Below are 19,980 nucleotides of genomic sequence, written 5' to 3'. Positions count from 1 at the left end.
GTATCCTCAATAACCAGAGTCCAACACACCTTCATTGTGACCCTCAAGTGGTAAAGCTGGACATAAAATTGTGCTCAATGCTACCCCCTGGTGGTGCCATGCAGCGATATCGCAATAAAGCTACAAGGGCACGTCCTGTAGGTCATTTTCTTAACAAAGATAACAAAAGCATAGGCTTGATGCTGATCAAGGGCAGAGTTGGGTTAGCCCCAATACTTAGAATCCAATACATGTCTACCATAGCCCTTTCATCAACCCAGCATCCTCGGGTACCAATAAACTTCAGTTTATCAAAGAAACCTTATGCATTTCTTTTATGTTTGATAGAAAATTGACAGCTTATCCAGAACTTAAAATTTCATAATGGATTCTAGAATATAGCATATTGTTTTTACATAAATAAAATAATACACTTGTCCCCACAATTTGATTTAAAAGTTACCTTCAATGAACGAATAATAAAGGCTTAAAAATATTTTTCCCTAGAAGAGACCTTGTCAAGTTAAGGTGTTTCTTTCACATCTTCATTGTTTGTCTGATAGCTAGAAATCATGGCACATGGCAGAGTCAAAGGACGCAGGGAAGCCTGCAAAGAAAAATGGGGCCACTGGTTTTTCCCAGAGGCCACAGCTCTGGCAAAGAAACCGACCTCACTGTGCGCAGTTAAATGGAGAGGGGCTGGAGAGAAGGAATATTAGTGACTCAGATGAATGAGAAGCCAAGAGCTTCCCCGGAGCCGGGCCTCCAGGGGACAGGCTTCCAGCCAGCGTCACAGCAGCCACACGGGGCCTTGGCTCAGGTTCCTCAGCCAGAGGGAGGTCTGGCAGCTTCACGAGAGAGGAGAACCCCTCGCTGCCTGAGATTCTCTTGGGGACTCTAAAGGGCTTCATCTGCCCTTTCCCATTCCCTTAGGAATCAGGGCTCCGTTTCCTTGGAAACACACAGCTCCACAATGGCCCGACCAGCAAAAGGCCAGGTCAGAGACGCTGTGGCCAGAGGACAAGCAGAAAGGGCTTTGGAGTCAGACTAAGTTTTTTCCCCACTTTAATCCTTTCTAGCTGTGTCATCCTGGGCAAGTCACTTAACCTCCCTGTGCCTCAATTTCCATATCTGTAAACCAGGATATAACAGGGCCCATCTCAGAGGGTTACTGTTGGAAGAAAAGGAGAAAATCTAAGTGCCCAACATACGCCAGCTGCCGTTAGCAGCATCAAGTCATGAGATGCCAAATGTGGAGGAACACCCAGAAATCGTCTGGTGCCGTGGTTGTCGAAGTGTATTCCTTATGGCCCCCAAAGGTGCCAAGAGCTGCCCAAAGCCACCCTGCAGGATGGGAGGGGGCAGCTGAGCTGGCAGGATGATGCTCCCTCTTCCTCCTCCTTCCCCACTTCAAACAGGTCCTCGCTTCTTGATCTCTTTGACTTACAGTAGGCTCACATCTTACAGGGAGGGTCAGTAAGGGTCTTACGGTCTAACTCAAATGCTTCGAGTTGCAATCGCAATAGAAAACACCCTTGGAAATCTCTTACAAGGCTCATAAAATAGTAGTAGGCAGTAGGCTCGGCTGCGTGTGTACAACTCTGTATAATAATTCTTAGGGAGAGAGCCAGTTAATTTGATTAAAGGAAAGAAAAAAGAGAAGGCTTCATGCACTGGTGTGAACATTCCAACCATTGTACAGCTTACAAGCTGTGCGACATCGGGCAAATTAATGAACGTCTCTGTTCCTTGATCTCGTCAAAGGGTTGTGGTAAGGATTAAATGAGTGCACGTAAAAACAGTTCCTGGACATAGTAAGCACCAAATATGGTTGATTCTTATTTATTTTATTTAACAAATACTTAATATAGCTCTTACTTTGTGCTGGGCCCTCTTCTGAGTACTTTGCTAATATTAACTTATTTAATCTTCATAACAATTCCATGAGGTAAGCAGTATAATTATCTCCATTTTATGGTTGAAGAAACTGAGGCACGGAGAGGTTGTGATTTGCCCGAATAAGTGAAATGACTTGCTGTAGGGGTGGAATTTTGAGCTCAGAATCTGGTTCTTACTTCATTAGGCTATATCTCCAATAAAATGATGATAATAATAATAACAATAAAGATGACTCTCCAGCAGAACATGAGGGGTGTGGGAGAAGACACACATTTCTACTTGCCTATACTTGTGGTTTCTGTCTTGTCTTCTTAGCTTACTGATTGGTCAGAGGCTTCATGGTTTTAACGCTGAGGGCCCAGCTCAGCCAGGCTGGTTCCTGTTTCAGGTTTGCCCCACTCTGATTTAATATCAAGCTTCTATAACCTCAATATTTGTAGATAAGTGTGTCATGGTAGAGATTAAATGAGATACACACGAAGGTGCCAGAATAAGACCCATTTCTCATCCATGAGAGAGTAAAACCACAATAACCAGCAGAGTAGTGAGGTACTCAGTGGCTCCCGGTTTCAGCTCCCGGGAGGGATCAGCCCCCTGCCGGGCACTTTCCCTGCATCATGTCATCAGTCCTCAGAACAGCTGTCTCATAGGTCATGTCCAACAAATATTTACTGAGTGAGCCTGCTATGCACCAGGACTCTTCCAGATGCCTGGACCAGTGGTGGATAAGACAGATACAATCCTTGCCCTCATGGGGTTTACACTCTAGTAAGAGAGACACAAATAAACAAACAAATGAACAAGATAATTTGGGGATAGATACAGCATAAGCAGGGTGATAAGAGGGATGATGACCGTGAGGAGGGACTACTCTGGGTATGGTGGCCGGGGAAAGCCTCTGCATTGGTGACTTTGGAACTGAGACCTGAAAGGTGAGGGCTCAGAGAGCTCAGGCAAGAGCATTCTGCAGAGAGAAAGCAGGTGCGAGTGAGTCTAGGCGGCTGAGCAAGGTTAAGGGGCCCGTGGGACTGGAGGGGAGCCAACAAGGGGCGAGGGGGAGCAGCCAACATCAGGGAGAGGCAGGGGTCAGGCCACGCTGGGCCTTGTGTGTGCGCCAGCGGAAGCCTTCAGACTAGAGTCTAAATATATGGCCAGTCACGGGCAGGTTCGCAGCAGGAGCAAACCGCAGTGAGGACACTAACTGGGTTTAAGCGAGTTGCCCAAGCTCAGAGCGAGCACTGGGTTCTGCTTCCAGCCCTTCGGAACCAGCATGCAGGAGTCCACACTAGGCCCCATCCGAGGACCCCTAAGCCCCAGGAGGCCGCTGTGGCCTGGTGAGGACACTGGCAGGGGCTGGGAGGCAGGACGTGCTGTGAGCATTGCTCCCTCCTGGGGCAGGCCGCGCTGCCCGGAGAGGGTGGTACCAGCAGGGGCTGGAAGAAGGGGCAGCTGCCACACAAAGCACTTGTTGAACAGAAGCCCCGGCTGGCTGCCCGGGGCTGGGCCAGGAGCCAGCCTGGCCTCCCAGCATGCTCGGCGGTCCTGCAGCCCAGCCCCCACTGTGGCAGCCCAGCCCCCACCGAGAAACGGGGTTTGCCCATCACACCCTGAGCTCGGAGAAGCCTCTTGGGTGTGGGGTCATCCCCTCTGCCGTGCCCCCCGGGGTCAGGCTAGGTTCCTATCACCTCAGTAAATGGCACCACTTCCACCGAGTTGCTCAGGACAAGAACCTCCATGTCATCCTCGACTCTGATTCCCCTTTCCCAACATCCAATCATAATAACCAACCACGCTGGGCTATGTCCTAAGTTCTCCATGGGAATCGACTCATTTAATACTCGTAACAACTCTACGAGATGGGCACCACTGTTGTTCCCATTTTACAGATGAGGAAACTGAGGCACACGGCTACGAGGTGGAAGATCTGCAACTCCAACCCAGACGGTCTGGTTCCACAGCCCATGCTTTCTGCCACTGCATTGCATAGCCTCTTCAAGACCTGGATAACATGTCACTTCCTCTGGGAAGACTTCCCTGATGCATCCCAGTAGGAGGCAGCAGTGAGAAGAGTAAGACAGACATGAGTTCAAATCCCAGCTCTGCTACCTATGAGCTGCCTTACCTAGAATCAGTCACTTAACCTCCCTGGCACTTAGGTTTCCTAAAATGCAAACAAAAACAGTACTTTCACTCATCCATCCTTTTGCTCCTTTTGAAGTTTGTACCATTGGACATGTGTTACTTATCGGAAAAAATGAATAAAATTAAGATACATATCATAAAAAAGAGTAGCTGTGTAGAGAACCTGAATGTGCCCCCCAGACCTCCTCAGTGGGGGCCTTGCCCCAGTGCGGGCACACGGGCAGCAGCCGGATAACCCTGTCAGCCCCGAGGGGCTGTCTCAGACCCTAGGGTTGCCTTGCCGAGGTCACACCCACTCCCGGGGTGCTCACGCCGCAGACTGATGGGGGGACGCCGGCACGTAAAGGCCTGGCCATCGCGGACCGACAGCACGGGTCAGAAGGGCCTCTCCACTCTGTGCTCCCTGCCGAGTGGGTGGAGCTCCTCCGGGTCTGCCTCCCAGCTCCACTCCTCCCTCTGCCTCTCCTGCTGCCTTCCTCCTTCCACAGGTGCGGACCTCAAGGGCACAGCCTAATAACCCCCTGCTCGCTAATCCCCATCTCAGAGTCCGCTTCCTGCAGCCGAACCTGCAGCAACCATGTGTGAGGATTCAGGCAGAGAACGCACGGGGAGTTCTTAGCACGTCCTATTCGCTATGTACTGCATCAGGTATCACATTTAGTTACTCCAACAGCCCCTAGAGTAAGAACCTCGAGCCTCAATTCCTAGATGAGAGAACTGGCGCCCAGAGAGGTTAGGGAACCTGCCCAAAGAGCCCCAGCGAGGAGCGGTAGAGCTCGGGTTTGAATCCACGTCCTTGGATCCCCAAGCCTCGGCTCGTAACCAGTATACACCCTACTAGGTGTCTTACGTTGTAACCCTATTTGAAACTGCAAATTTAAATTGAATTAAAAAAGATAGCAATCTGAGAAGTAATTTCAGGTTTCCCTGACCTACTCTCAGACTGACCCTTAACTGGCTGCGGTCCTGCGTGCCTCGGCTGAGCGGAGAGAAGGGGGGGGTGGGACGGTGCGCCCAGCACCAGGAGCTGCGGGCTCAAATTCCGGCCCTGCCGTCTCCTGGCTGCACAAACACGGGCAAGCTATTTAGCATCACGTTGCCTCCGTTTCCTCGTCTTTGAAATGGGCACAGCGACAGCATGTACCTCAGTGGGGTTTAGGAAGAGTCACAGAGTCAACATTTTCAGCGTGCTTCAAGTGGCGCCTGGCACTGGGGAATCCTCGAGGGGGAGCCATGAGGAGCCTGGACTCCAAAATCAGATCGACGGGAGTTCATACCCCAGCTCCTGAGCAGAGTGCAATGGTGTGACCTTAAGAGAGTTGCTTAATCTTTCCATGCCTCAGTTTTCCTATCTGTAAAATGGGGATAAAAATATTACCTAGCCCCTAGTAAGAGAGTAAGGTCAGCATGAGGTTTAATGAGATAATCGACTTTGATGTGTGTCAGACACCGAGGCTGCGCGTCCCCTGAGCAGGGCCGGCTGACACTGCCCATGCACAACGACCCTGAGAGCCAGCGTCTCCTGAAATCCTGTACCCTCAGTGCCTCGCTCACCTCACTCTAGTCCTGGCCCTGCCTCGGAACTCACAGAACCCTCTAGAATAACATTCATAATAACTCTAATTAGTTAATATTAATGATATCTAACATTTATATCATAGTGGTTAAGAGCTTAGACTCTAGAGCCAAACTACCTGGATTCTCATCCTGAGTACAAAGCTGTGTGACCTCAGGCAAGTTACTTTACCTCTCTGAGCCTCAGGTTTTTAATCTATAGAGTGGAGATGATAATGGCATCTACCTCATAGGCTTGTTGGGAAGTTGAAAGGAGTTAATATGTGTAAAGCACATTGAACAGTGCCTGGCACAGGATGAGGACCATATGGTGTTATTCCTCTGTGCTCAGAGAACCCTCCAGTCATGATATTATTAGTATCATGCTCATTGTGAGCTCCTTGAGGGTCTAGATCATCCTTATTCCTCCTTGTCCGCAGCACCAGGCACTGAGATGGGAGCTACGATCATCTGGATTGGAGAGCCGAGTCTGCAGCTGAGACTGGGACGCCCATACCCCTTCCCCGGCCCGCAGCCCGCCGGCCGCTCTTACCTCGCAGCCTTTGGCCATGGCGAAGCCCCCTCCCAGGAGCAGGATGACGTTCCAGGGCACTGTGTCCTGGGCCTTCTTCCACGTCAGCAAGGGCTCTGTCTCTGTGTTGGGAGCTGGGTGGAGAGAGGACATTCAGCCTGATGAGGGGACACCGTTCTCCACAGAAGGGGACCCGACACCCACTCAGGACACTCAGCCTGAGGAGGAGACCCCGGCCCCTGAAGCCCCATCTTGCGGGGGACACCCAGGGGTCTCCAGGAAGCCACAATCTGCCTCCAGCATCTGATTCGGGAGATTTAGGGAAAAAGCTCCCAGGCATCATGATGGGGCATCTGCTCTCTCAGAAGGAAAATAATTTTCATGGCTCCCTTTCTCTAGAGTCTTCTGGAACCAGGCCCTCCACACGTAGGACATCATCTACATCTTACACGGGCCCTTCTGGGTAAGCGCTACTTTCGTGCTGATGTACAGGAGAAGAGGCTCTCTTTGTAACTGAATGTGTACAGAGAGGAAACAAAGAGGAAGTAAGTTCAGGAGAACAGAAACTCAGGGAATCTTGGCCCCTGGAACCATGGGATGACGTGTTTCTCCTCAAAAGCAGCGGTGTGTGCAGCGGTCAGGACAGGGGGTCAGCAAACTTGCTGTGAAGGGTTAAAGCGAATCACTGACGCTTTGCGAGCCTCTGTTGCAACAAGGCTGCCATCGTAGCGTGAAGGCAGCCAGAGACAGAATCAGCACGAGTGGGTGTGGCAATGCTCCCCCAAAATCCTGTTACAAAGCAGGTGGTGGCAGACGTGGCCCGTGGGCTGTGGCTCACCATCCCCGCGCCGGGAGCACAGTCCTGGCACAGACCCTCCTGGGCGCTGGCTCGCTGCGTGCCCTTGAAACGTGACCTTGCCTCTCTGAGCCCGCACCTCCTCAGCCGACACAAGGCACAACGATAGCACCTGGGTGGTCCCTGTGAGCCCTGACGAGGCCACGGTGGAGCCATAGGTGGAGAGGGACATTTCTGTTTAGCTCTGGCTGTATCCCCAGGGTCTAGAACACTGCCTGGCACCTGCTAGTCACTCCACAAATACTTGTCAAATAACGCTTGTGACACACTTAGCCCAGCGCCTGGTGCAGAGTGAACGCTCCTGAAATGGAACTTGTCACTGCAGGCCGCCACCGGGAGGCAGTGGGGACAGGTCTGGCTCATTCATGGCGATTCCCGTCTCCCAGGACAGTTCCCGGTTACGCAACCACTGACATTTTGTTTCTCCTTTTCAGCTTCTTCCAAATTTTACACCGCGGTTATCTAAGACGGAGGCTTATCATCGGGAAATAAAGACAAGCGCGCAGCCTGTAGGCGCATGCGCGCGGTTCAGATGCTGCCCGCCGCCCGGGGATGCTGGGCCTGGTGCAACGTACAATTAAGCCCAGAACTGGGAGAGCCAGTTGGGCATGTCGGGTGGCCCAGCCCTGTGCCTTCAGGTGATAAAATATTACTTCATTAAAGAGGCAGCCCGGATCTGAAAAAGTAAAGTGTTGCCCCACGTAGAACGTAGGGGTGGGACGGGGAGGGGGAGGGCCTGACCTTGGATTTGACCCAATGCAGTTGAAGTGAGTTAAACGGCGAGGGCTTGTAAGACTGCTTACCGTAGAGTAAGCACTCAGGAATTAACGTTAGCTATTATTGTGTATTATTTTCCCATCCAACCATGCCCTTGCCACTATTTCTTATAAGCGCAGCCTCCATCTGTCTGAATTTCTCACTCCAGCTCCACTTTGCCAGCTGGCTGTCTAGAGCAGTGGCTGAAAGCACAGGTTTGAAGTTGAACTAGATTTGAATTCTGGCTCTGCCAATCAGCTGTGCGACTTGGGCTAGTGACCCTACCTCTCTGAGCCTCAATGTCCTCATCTGCGAAAGGGAGAAATAGCACCTCCTCAGAGACCTATTAGGAAGATGAAACGACCCGTGTGTGCAATGGGCTCAGCACAGGGCACGGCCCAGAGCAAGTCCTGGGTCATTTATTTAACAAATATATATTGGGGACCTACCATGTGTCAGGCCCTCTTCTGGACACTGGGGATACCGAAGTGGCCAAAACAGAGAAAATCCCTCCCTTTGGAGAACTACATTCCAGTAGCGGCGGCAGGTGATAAAACAATAAATATATAATGTCAGGAAATTTTATGTGCTACGAGGAAAAAGAATATAGGGTAAAGAGAGAGTGACAAAGCAGGGGTGCTTTTCTAGATAGTGTAGTCAGGGAAGGCTTCTCTGGGGAGGTGACCCTTGGATAGAGTCTGAACAGAGTGATGGAGCGAGCCATGCAGAAATCTGGAGGAAGAGCGTGTTGGACAGAGGGGGAATGGAAATTATTGTCATCAGCATCATAGTCATCATCACCATCATTACATCAACCACAAGCACAATGCCGGCACACAGCAGGTGCTGCATCAACACTTGTTAGTGACCACAAAGGGAGAGAAATGCAGGTGCAACTCAGACCCACGGAAGAATGGAAGACAGCAGGCGTAACAGGAAAATCAAGGTCGGCCTGGAGGCCCGGGTTCTGTATCCCGTCGCTTCTTAACTAGCTGTGCGACCTTGAGCAAGTGACCTTCTTTCCACGGAAACCACTCTCCAAGGCTCCATGGGAGTCCTGAGTGCTGAGTACCAGAAAGTATCATCTCAGCCATTTCCCTTCTGTCTCGTAATGCCCACTCCCTCCTCGTATCTGCTTCCATAGCTTCCTATAAGGAAGGGAATGGAAGTTATAAAAAGGCAGGGAGTATAATGAAGCAGAAGCCATAAAGATGCAACAGCTAAGAAGCAGTAGAAACTATGAAGGGACCAAGAAATGATGTACAGAGTGGATGGTGGGGAACGCTAGTTGGAAGTAAGAGAGAGAAGCGGAAATGGAGATTGCAGAGTCCAAAACCCCTCAGCCTCCTCGGACGCAATTCTAGCCTCCTGGAGGTCTAGCTCTGCCACAGTAACCTTCTACAGGTCCCTGTAAAATCATCTCCCTACTGATCCTTACTCTGTGCTCCCCGTGTCCAGACCCGCACTTCTCTGAACCTGGAGCTATCCTGCATAATACCGTATTTTTTCAACAACAGAAAATAGATTACTGCTCCTATTTCCTAACTCTTGGTCCGGAGTTCATCCCACTACCCTAGATGGAGATGGGCCAGGTGCAGCCTCTGTGACAGGTGGCAGGTGGCAGCACGTTCTCCTGGCAGACACCTGCTGGAAACCCCATGTGGTCACAGTGGCGATCTGAAGGCCAGCCCTCAGATGTTGTGGTTTGGACGGCTCAGGTGACTCTTTTAAGCTGAACTTGAATGCCTTACGGCAGCTCCTGTTCCTTTAAACCCAGCTTGAGATTTTCATGTCTGACCGTTAGGTAACCCAGTTGCCACTCCTGCCTTGGGTCCTAGGGCAGCAAAGTTTTTCTGTAAAGGATCAGAAAGTAAATATTTTGGGTTTTGTGAGCCAAGAGGCAAAATCAAGGCTATTGTGTAGGTACTTACATAATCAAAGAAAACAAATGTCTATAAATTTCTTATTAAAGAAATTAGAAACTTTATTTATGGACACTGCCATTTAAATTTCATGTAAAGTTCACGTGTCACGAAAGATTTTACTTTTGATTCTCTTCAACCATTTAAAAATGTGAAAACCATTCTAAGCTCATGGGCCCTGCAAAAACAGACAGCTGGCTGGATTTGGGCCTGTGGACTAACCCCTGCCCTGGACTGTCACCTCAGGCAGCCCTAGATGCCCAGACAAGGTAACTGCTCAGGCAGGGAAAGGGAGGCAAGCAGGACCACGTGGTTAACACACTGGGGCTGTCAGGTCCCAGGCGCGGGCCCGCCTCCAGGCCACAAATTACCACGCTCTGGGCCACAGACCTCACTAAGCCCACGAGACCCCAGCCTTGACCACCTTACCTTTAAAGTCGAACCACCACTTGAGAGAGGGCCTTTGGGACGGGAAGAAGAACAAGATGGTGACAATGGTCACGCCGGTGACAGCATCAGAAAGAAACCTACAATGACAAGGCCCCAAAGCATGTGACCCCAGGCATCTCAGCAGGCTGTGGTTTGGCAGATTTGTAAATGAGGATTTGTGGAAGGGAATTAGGCCTGCTGTGAAGGGGGCATTGTTGGAGGCCACTGGATTCCATCCTGTACTGCACTCAGCGTGGAGGCCACCGCCCAGGGATGCAAAAGCCCCTTATCCACAGCTCCCTGGGGATTTAGATGCTGCTTGAGCCAAAAACATGCTTCTCCTCTGGGTTCCAGGACCCAAAGCGGGCCTTGACTAAAGAGGGAGGAATTGGAGAGCCACAGATTATTGGGATCTATGGAAGCCCCATGACTCATCAAAACTGGGGCTCTGGAAAGAACCCTGTATGTATTTGTTCAGCTTCTGCTTGAATTCCTCCCAGCACAGGCAGCTCACTACACAGGGACGCAGCCCATTCACACCAGCAGAGCCCAGATTGAGCCTGCCTCATAGCCCCTCAAAACCCTACTACCACCTCTCAAGGATCCACAGTGTGTCCTGTGGATCCCTTAAGCTCACAGAAATCTCAGAAAAAGCATCTTCCATTTCACATGAGGAATCTGAGGCTCAGAGAGCAGAAGCACTTGCTCAAGGCCAGACCACGGTCCACGGAGGAAATGGGCATCGAAACCAGATTTTTCTGGCACCAAGTTCAATGAAGCGCAGAGCCAACAGCCAACAAAAGCCCTCTCAGCCCACACATTTGGGAAGAAGAGTATTCAAATGGCCAAGAAACTAAAAGATGGTCAATGTCACTATATTAGAGAAATATAAATCAAAACATAATGGAGTATCATTCATCTGCTAACAGACAGCAAAACTTGAAAACGGTGATAATACCTAATGAGGATGTTGGGAAACATATACCAGTGGTGGGAAAAGAAAGTGAGTTAGCCTTCTGGAGGGCAGCTGGCAGCATGTTTCAATACTTTACACGTGAAAATCCCTTGATCCAGTGATTGTACTTCTAAGAATTTATCCTCAGGAAATAACTGGACTCTTGCCCACAGATTATGTACAGGGATGTTCATTATCAATAAGAGTAAAAAAAAAATGTAAGATTTTTAGCAGGGACATGTTTAAATAAATTGTGTGTGCATATATATATATATATATATAATATACATATATATATATAATATACCCTACATCTGTTTTTAAAAAAATAGATATAAGATAATATAAATCTTTATGTATTGACATAGAAATACAACCAAGATACCCTGTAAATTAAAAAAACAAGTTTTTATTTGCAGTATTGGACGTAATTCGAGAAGGAATTGGTTAAATTAAGATACTCCCATTCTATAGAATATTATGCAGTGTTTAAAAACAATGAAATAGGTTGGAAATAGCAAGTTGTCCATGATCATATTATTGTATTTTCCAGTGTTTTGTTATATGTGTACGTAGATGTCTGTGCGTATGTGTTATTGTGTGTGTGTGCGTGTGTTTATCTGATGTGTTACACAGCAACCTGTTAATCGTGATCATCTCTGGGGAGCGGGACAGAGGGTAGATGAAGGGCAACTAACTTACTTTTTCAGTTCAGCACTGTTTGAATTTTTTATGAGTACACATAACTTTTATAATTAAAAAAGGAAAAAATAGATCACAAATAATATGTTTACACATAATATGTAATATATGTGTAATTATATGTAATTATATAATATGTAATACTTTGTAATATGTAACAATATTACAAAATAATATATAATCACATTTCTATTAAAAAATCTTGTGTTTAGATAAGTTTCTTTTGAGCTAGTTTACGTGTTTTTATGAAATTCGTTTTATTGAAGTATAATTAACACATGCAATAAAATGTGCCCGTTTTAAGCATATAGTTAAATGAGTTCTGACTAATGTACGCAGTCCTGTGACCACTAATGCAATCTAGAGGTAGAACAGTTCCCAGACAGGCATTTTTTAAGTCAGAAAAGATGTATATCAGAAATGGAGACTGAGATTCTAGGTGATTTTTACTTTCTTTGTATTGTTGGAATGTTTATAACACCCATTTTCCATCTGAAAAAAATAATAAAGCACCTACATTTTGGGAAAATAAAAGAATGGTAATAAGAGCTACTTCTCTTGGCTCCATCAAATTATATTGTTTCTCCCTCATAACAACCCTCATGAGATCAGAACTTACATCACCGTTTTACCAGAGCAGCGTCTGAGGCTCTGAGGGCGAAGGGTGTGGAACTGCTCTATCCAATACGGTCACCACCAGCCACACGTGGCCAGTGGGCACTTGAGACATGACAAGACCAAACTGAGATGTGCTGTCCATGTAAAATACACACCAGATTTTGAAGATTTAGTATGGAAAAAGGAATGTAAAACATCTCAATAATAATTTATTATATAGATTACATGTTGAAATAATATAGTGTTAAATAAAATGATTATGAGAGTCAACTTCATCTGTTTCTTTGGATTTTTTTAATGGGACTACTAACACATTTTCAACTACATATATGGCTCACATTATCTCTGTTGGACAGTCTGATCAAAATCATCAGATCTTGCAAAATCCGGAGGACATGTCTCCCATCTAACCGTGTTCTAACTCTGACACAATTGCCCACTCTTTGTTAAATTACGCTCCTCTCTTGGCCTCTGCTAATCTGTTTCTCCAGGTTTTCCACCTACCTCACCAACCGCTTCTCCATTTCTCTAACTGGATCATTCTCCTCTACCCAGCTCCTACATGTCAGGTTCCTCAGACTCTCCCTATACTTTCCCTAGCTGAGCCCATCAACTCCTATGGATTTAAATTCTAAATTTACAGGATGACTCCCAGATTTATATCTGCAACCTGATACCTCCTCTGAGCTCCAGGCTTGCATAGCCAACTGCCCATTGCAGTATTTGAAAGACTTGATAAATCTTAACCCAGTTCAAAATAGAATTGTTGATAAGCCACCTCCAATTTCCCTAAAGAATGTTCTTCTCCAACTAACCACCATCAATGCAGGTACTCTTTTCCCTCACGCCCCCAAATCCAACCCAGTAGCACATCCTGTCATTTCTAACTTGGAAATATATCTTGACTCTGCATCTCCATTGCTATCATTTTCATTCAAGCCATTGAAGCCCACCCCCAGACCAGCGGTCAGTACATGTCTTCTGTAAAGGGCGACACAGTGAATATTTTTGGCTTTGCAGACCATATGGTCTCTGTCACAACTCAACTTGGATGTTGTAGCATGAAGGCAGTCACAGAGAATACATAAATGAATAGGTGTGCTGTGTTCCAATCAAACTTTATTTGTAGACACAGAAATTTGAATTTTATATAATTTTCATGTGTCACAAAATATTATTTGTCTTTTGATTTTTCCCCAGAAAAATCTTGTCCCTAGATGATAGGGATCATCTAGATGGTGTTATACGTTCTAACTGTTCTCTCCACCTAGATTTCTGCCCCCATTAATCCATTCCCTAATAAATATAGCTAATATTTTATTGAGTCCTTTCTATGTGCCATTCTAATCACTTGACATGTATTAACTCATTTATTGTCAGAACAATCCAATGAGAATGGTACTATTACAATACCATTTTACAGATGGGGAAACTGAGGCAATGGACTGTTAAGCAACTTCAAACCCGCCAATAGTTTTCTGCTGCTCTCATCAAAAAAAAAAAAAAGACCAAAATTCTTAACTTGTCCAACAAGACCCTCCATGATGTGGCCCTCACTACCCTTCCAGCCACATCTTGCCCACTTTCCTCCCTTCCCACCTGCCTCGGTCACTCTGGGATTCTTCAGTTCTGCAAATGTGCTGAGTTGGCTCCCACCTCAGGCTCTCAGTAGACAGTCCCAGTGTGTCTCCAGTTTTCACCTCTACTCTTCCCAACCTTCGGTTTTTCCCAACACTATCCAAAGTCAACGCCCCCACTCCGTTCTTTTATAATATAACCTTCTCGCTCCTTCTTTCACAGCACTCATTACAATTTGTAGTATTTTGTTGTCGCACGACTTGTTTTTGCTGTGTCCCCAGCATCCAGCATAAAGTTTAGCATGTAATAGGCTCTCAATAAATGTTGACTGACTGACTGATTGAATGAATGAATGATATGCTCAGGGTCACAGAGTTTGTAAGTGGCAGAGCTGGTATTCGAACCCAGTTTTGTCTGACTCCAAAGGCAAAGCTCTTAACACAGGAGAACCCAAATGTTTTATCGTCCAAATCTAAACTCCTGAGAGTAAAAGAAGGAGCTGTTAATAGTTACACGGGACAAGAGGCGTAAACCAGCCCAGGTTTCCCCACCTGCACGGCCTCTCCAGCTCCAGGGGGCCTGTCCCAGAACCTTCTCATCCCACTCAGACCCAGAGTCTCACCCAGGGGTGAAGAGGCTGGCCCAGCCAGGGATGAACTTCGGGTCCCGGGAGAAGAGGAGGATGGCGAACATGCAGAAGAGGATGAAAACAGCCTGTTCGGCGAACCTGTGGCACAGGTATGCGGGCACCGTGGTGACCATGGGCGTCGGGCAGACGGCAGCAGGGGAAGGCCTCGGGCGGGTGCCCACTGGGGGTGGCTGGACACAGCCTTGCCTCAGAGAAGCTGGAAGAAGTAATTCACTCCCCCAGAAAGTCCTCAGAGTGAGGGGAGGTGTGTCCCACGCTGTAAGTGATTCCTGTCCTGGCTTTCCACACTTCCCCAAACTATTTATATCATTCCCACCATGAACCTCACTGGGTCCTAAGGAAAATCCAGAGAGAGAAAGAAGGAGCGAAACAGAGGCAGAGTCTGAAAAGTAGAGAGAAAGGAAACTGACAGCCAGATGGAAACAGAGAGGCAGGCAATGAGAAGGAGGAACAGTGGTATGTACAGAGGGTGACAGATAAAATACACACAGAGGGAACAGACATGGAGAGGGGGGTAGACAGAGGTAGAAAGAGAGAATCCCCAAATACTGGAACAAATATCTACCCAATGTGCCCATTTCACAGATTGGCGAGCAGGGCCCAGAGAGAGTTAGTGCCTTGCCCAAGGCCACACAGGAAGTTAGTGGCAGAGTCAGTCCTTGCGTGCAGGCCTGCTGACTCCTAGTTATTTTCACCACATGAGAAATATGCATCAAACAAGGTCCTGGAAGCCGCCCAAGGCAGTGTCGGGTATCCCGTGTACCAGGAGGGAAAGGGTGCATTAGGCAGGAAGGGGGCAGGTCCCCACCCCAAGTACACCCTAAGGGGCTTTCTGGTCCTCAGGGTATCTACTCCAGCACCAGGGTAAGAGGCTGACTGTGTAAGCTACCTCCCTACCCTCTACCTCTAGGCTCCCAGGCCATTGGCCCTGAAATTTCCCAGGGACTCGACCCCTGGGGACCCAGGGGTCAGGCCAGGAGGTACCTCTCTTGAAAGTCTAGTGCCCGGCTCTCTCCCCACCCCGAGGACCCCGGGCCACGCACTTGGTGGGCCCCAGGTTCTGGAATTCCTCCCGAATCACAGCATGAGCCCTGTCTTCTGCGTCAGTGCTGATCTCAGATTTCTTCTTCCTCCAGGCCCTGAAACAGAAAGTGGGGAGGTTAGGAGTGGCCATGGCAGGAACAGCTAACTGCTCACCTACCCTACCGCCACCTGGCCAGCCCTCATTATCCCTGTAACAGCCTGCTGAGTGGGCTCCCTGCCTCTGTCTTCCCTTTCTAAAATCCGTTCTCCCCACCCATAGCCTGGATGGTCATTTAAAAATGCGAATCTGATCATATGACTCCCAGGATTAAAATCCTTTAAGGGGTCAAACAGGCACATGAATGAACAGACAAATCAATGGAACAAAATAGAAAGTCCAGAAATAGACCCAACCATAAACAGAGATTTTGTCTGTGATAAAGTTGGTATCTCATATCGGTGTAGAAAAGATGAGCTATTCAGTCAATGGTGTTGGATATATAGATCAATGGAATAGAACTGAGAGTCTAAAATAAACTCAAGCTTTTATGGTCAATTGATTTTGGACAAGGGTACCAAGACCATTCAATGCGGAAAGAATAGTCTTTCAACAAATGGTGCTGGCCACGTGGAAAAGAATGAATGTGGACCCCTACCTCATACCATATACAAAATGTAACTCAAAATGGATCCAAGACTTAAATATAAGAGCTGGACCTATAAAATTCTTAGAAGAAAACATAGTGATAAATTTTCATGGCCTTGGATTAGGCAACTATTTCTTAGATATAACACCAAAAGCTCAAGCAAACAAAAATAGATAAATTGGACTTCTTCAAAATTTAAAACTTCTTTTGTGTGTCAATAAATAGTGTTTGGACAACTGCATGACCATTTGAAACAAAAAATGAAGTTGGATCCAAATCTCACACTGCACCCTAAGGATAAACTCCAAATAGATCAAAGATTTAAATGTAAAAAATACTAGAAGAAAACATGGGATTATTCTTTTATAACTCCTGTAATGGAAAAATCTTTCTAACTGAAATTGAAAATTTAGAAGTCACATGAGAAAAGATTGATAAATTCATCTACATAAAAAATTTCTAAAATATTCTGCCTGGAAGAAAGCACCATATGCAAAGTAAAAAACAAATCAGGAAAAATATTTGCAACTCATGTTGCAGAATAAACACTAATCTTTCAATATATAAAGAGTATTAGAAATCAATAAGACCAAGACCAACAATCTATTTGAAAAATACACAAACAATATGAACACACAGTTGAACAATTCACAGGAAAGAAAATACCAACGGCTCCCACGAATATATGAAAACTTTTCATATTGCCCCTCAATATGAAAAGTTGCTCAAAATTACTCAATAAAATAAATGCAAACTACTTTTCTCTTATCAGATTGGCAAAAATCCACTTTGCTGCATGGAAACAGACACTCCCATACGTTGTAAATGGGAGAACAAATTACAACAGTTCCTATGGAGAACAACTTGACAATATCTATTAAAATAAAAATGTGTTTATTCTCTGACCCAGAAATCTCTCCGATGGAAATTTATCTTACAAAAATACCTCTTAATATACAAAAATGGTATCTGTCATGGAGACCAGCCACCAGAAAATATATTGTATCTGCTTGTTTTTGCTTAAGGAAACTCTGGATGGTTACCCACGAAGCCAGTAAGTGTGGGACCTGTTTGGGGAGATATATTGGGCCAACAAGTAAATGAAGGCATGATTGTGAATTCTCACTGCATACCTCTTTGTATTGTTAGGATTTTTGAACCACGTATATGTGCAGCTTATCCAAATCAAACTAAAAAATAAATATATACATATTTTTTAAAACCCCACAATGGCTCTTTGAGTGAGATCAAACTCTCACAAGGCCCTCAATGACCTAGCCCAGGGTTTCTCAACCTTGGAACTATTAACATAGTGGGGCAGGGTCATTCTTTGTGGTAGGGGGCTGTCCTCTGCATTGTAGAATTTAGCAGCATCCCTGGCCACTACCCCCTACGTGCCAAGTAATACTTCCTCAGTTGTGACAATCAAAATGTCCGAGACATTGCCAAATGTCCCCTGGTGGAGGGGTGGGCAAAATCATACGAAAACCCCTGCCTCCTTCCCTGGCCTCATCTCCCACAATTTCCCGCACACCCTTAACTCAGTTATTTTAACCTTTATTCAGTTCCAGAACATCTCTTGCTACCTCCGGCCTCAGGAACTTTGCACTCGCTGTTCTATCTGCCTGGAATGCTCTTTTTCATCTCCATCTCTTTCCTTCCCTTTACTGAGTTAAGTCTACTCATTCTTCATATCTCAGTTCAAAAGTCAGTTGCCCAAGGAAGCTCTCCTGACCTCCCACGTAGGTAAGAGCTGTCTAGTGCACACCCTCATAGCTCACTGTTCCTATCCTTCACAGCACTCACCACAATCGCTATTCCTGCTGTGTTTAGCTGTTCATTGTTTGTCTCTGCCACCTAGAGTGCAAGCTCCCCACGGTCAGGGCATTCTCTGCCTTGCCCACCTGCTGCATCCTCAACACCTATAACAGCATCAGGCACACAGTGGGTGCTCAGCGGATATTTTCCAAGTGAAGATGGGGTCCCAGGATTGGCCTGAAACTTTTCTGTTATCTATCCAGAAACACTCTCTCCCTGGGCTTCCCTCCTCCTGCATGTCCTCTATCACAGCCTCCTTTGAGGCCAAGTCCTGAAACATGTAGACAGGAAAACAGGCTCTAGTTCCGGCTCAGTACTGGGCAGTCTACACATTCTCCCTCATTTGGTCTTTAGCGGTAGCTCATTTTTATTCCCAATCTACAAGTGAAGAAATGAAAAGCTCAGGGAGGTTACAGAGTTGCTCAAGATCGCAGAGTTCAAACCACGATTTGAACTCTGGTCTATCTGAGTCCAAAATCTGGGCTTGCTTCTCTGGGCCAAGATGGGCTTTGAACCCCAAGAGTCGCTCTGAGGAGTCCTGGAAGGCATCTGAGTCAAGGAACACCACCATCAGAGCCTTTCTGTTCTCAAAGCGTTCTCACATCTCTTTGATCCGGAGTATCTTCTACTGGTCCCATTTTACAGATGAGCAAATTAAAACCCAGGGAGGTGAGCGGACTGGGTCAGAGAATGACTTTATGACATGCCCGCCACCCCCAACCCTGAGCTGCGGCTCCTATTTCAGTATTTCCCAAATTCCAGGCATTCATAGCCCACCGTCACAAATCTTCCTATATCCACATATCATGTGGCTCAATTTGCTTAATACTTTCCTCCAAATAGACTCACCATTTTAAATCAAGAAATGTATTTAAATAGAAAACTTTATATCACTCCCGTAAATGTAAAACAAGAATCGCTTGTCATAAATAGAAAATAACCATAAAAATAAATACATGATGTTAGAGAGGCGTTCAAGTTTCTCCACCACCCTACTAAGACTTTCTCCCCAACATAAGCAGGTTGATTACTGCAAGAGCTGAAAAAGGAATATTTTTCTCACTGTATGATTCAATGTTGTTTTATACCTCATCCTCACACCACCCCAAATTATCTCCTGTATCAGGGCCCAGTAAAATGGGAAACACCGCACTTCCCTCCCCTCTGGAATGAGTGTTTACTTTACTTAAAGAACAATACTATTAGTAATTATTGATGATGGATGACACTGACTGAGGGCCTGGGCGTGGCAGGCAGGTCACACACCACCCGTATCCTCACATCGCCCGGGGGATGAGGTCTACCATGATCACCACATGAGAAGATGACATGAAATTATGACGACGATCCTATTTATGTAGGAGGAAACCGAGACTTAGGAAGGCCACCCTCTGGAGAGAAGGAAGCTGGGACTCCAACACAGCTCAGTCTGACTCAAAGCTCAAGTTAAACATGAGGGGTACCTCAGGGTCAGTCCCCCATACAGGAAGGAGATCCAGAGCCAGCCCACCAACAGGAACAGCAGCATGAGAGGGAAGGCAAAGATGAACCAGGAGCCGAAATTCACCACGTCACACTGCGGGAAGAAACTGGAGAAAAAGAGGGAGGTGAGAGCAAGCCGAGGTCAGCCAAGCCAGTGTGTGTGTGTGTGTGTGTGTGTGTGTGTGTACATAGAAAACTAGAAGAAATACGTGAAATATTAACAGTAGCATTGAAGGTATTTCAAATTTTTAATTTGTTTCTATATGTTCTGAGTGTTCTATAATGTGCCTATTTCATGTCTAATCAGAATAAACTAATAAAATGTATTTTGGGAGCCAAGGCCCAGGAGAACACTCAGGGCAGCCGTTTCCCTGTGTCCCCAGGCTCCCAGCTGGAGAATCAGGACCCCATATTATTTGGCATTCCTTTTAAATCCCCT

General features: G+C 46.7%; 1 protein-coding gene across 4 annotated transcripts in view; it reads right to left on the bottom strand.

The window, feature by feature from the left end:
• Positions 1-19,980, bottom strand: part of SLC13A3 (solute carrier family 13 member 3) — a 76,711-nt gene that overhangs the window by 7,765 nt on the left and 48,966 nt on the right. For 2 of the 4 annotated variants that reach the window (XM_004430308.3, XM_087445177.1), the window contains exons 6-10: positions 19,523-19,648; positions 15,615-15,710; positions 14,545-14,649; positions 10,070-10,167; positions 6,128-6,240 (exon numbers count right to left, since the gene is read on the bottom strand). In XM_004430308.3, the coding sequence (XP_004430365.1) occupies positions 6,128-6,240; positions 10,070-10,167; positions 14,545-14,649; positions 15,615-15,710; positions 19,523-19,648 (538 nt within the window). The remainder of the gene's footprint in view (positions 1-6,127; positions 6,241-10,069; positions 10,168-14,544; positions 14,650-15,614; positions 15,711-19,522; positions 19,649-19,980) is intronic. The other 2 variants (XM_087445178.1, XM_087445176.1) reach the window with 2 other exon arrangements.

The sequence above is a fragment of the Ceratotherium simum genome, chromosome 21, assembly GCF_057802395.1.
Source record: "Ceratotherium simum simum isolate JZ-2026a chromosome 21, ASM5780239v1, whole genome shotgun sequence".
NCBI lineage: Eukaryota > Metazoa > Chordata > Mammalia > Perissodactyla > Rhinocerotidae > Ceratotherium > Ceratotherium simum.
This window is presented reverse-complemented; position numbering and strand designations above follow the sequence as displayed.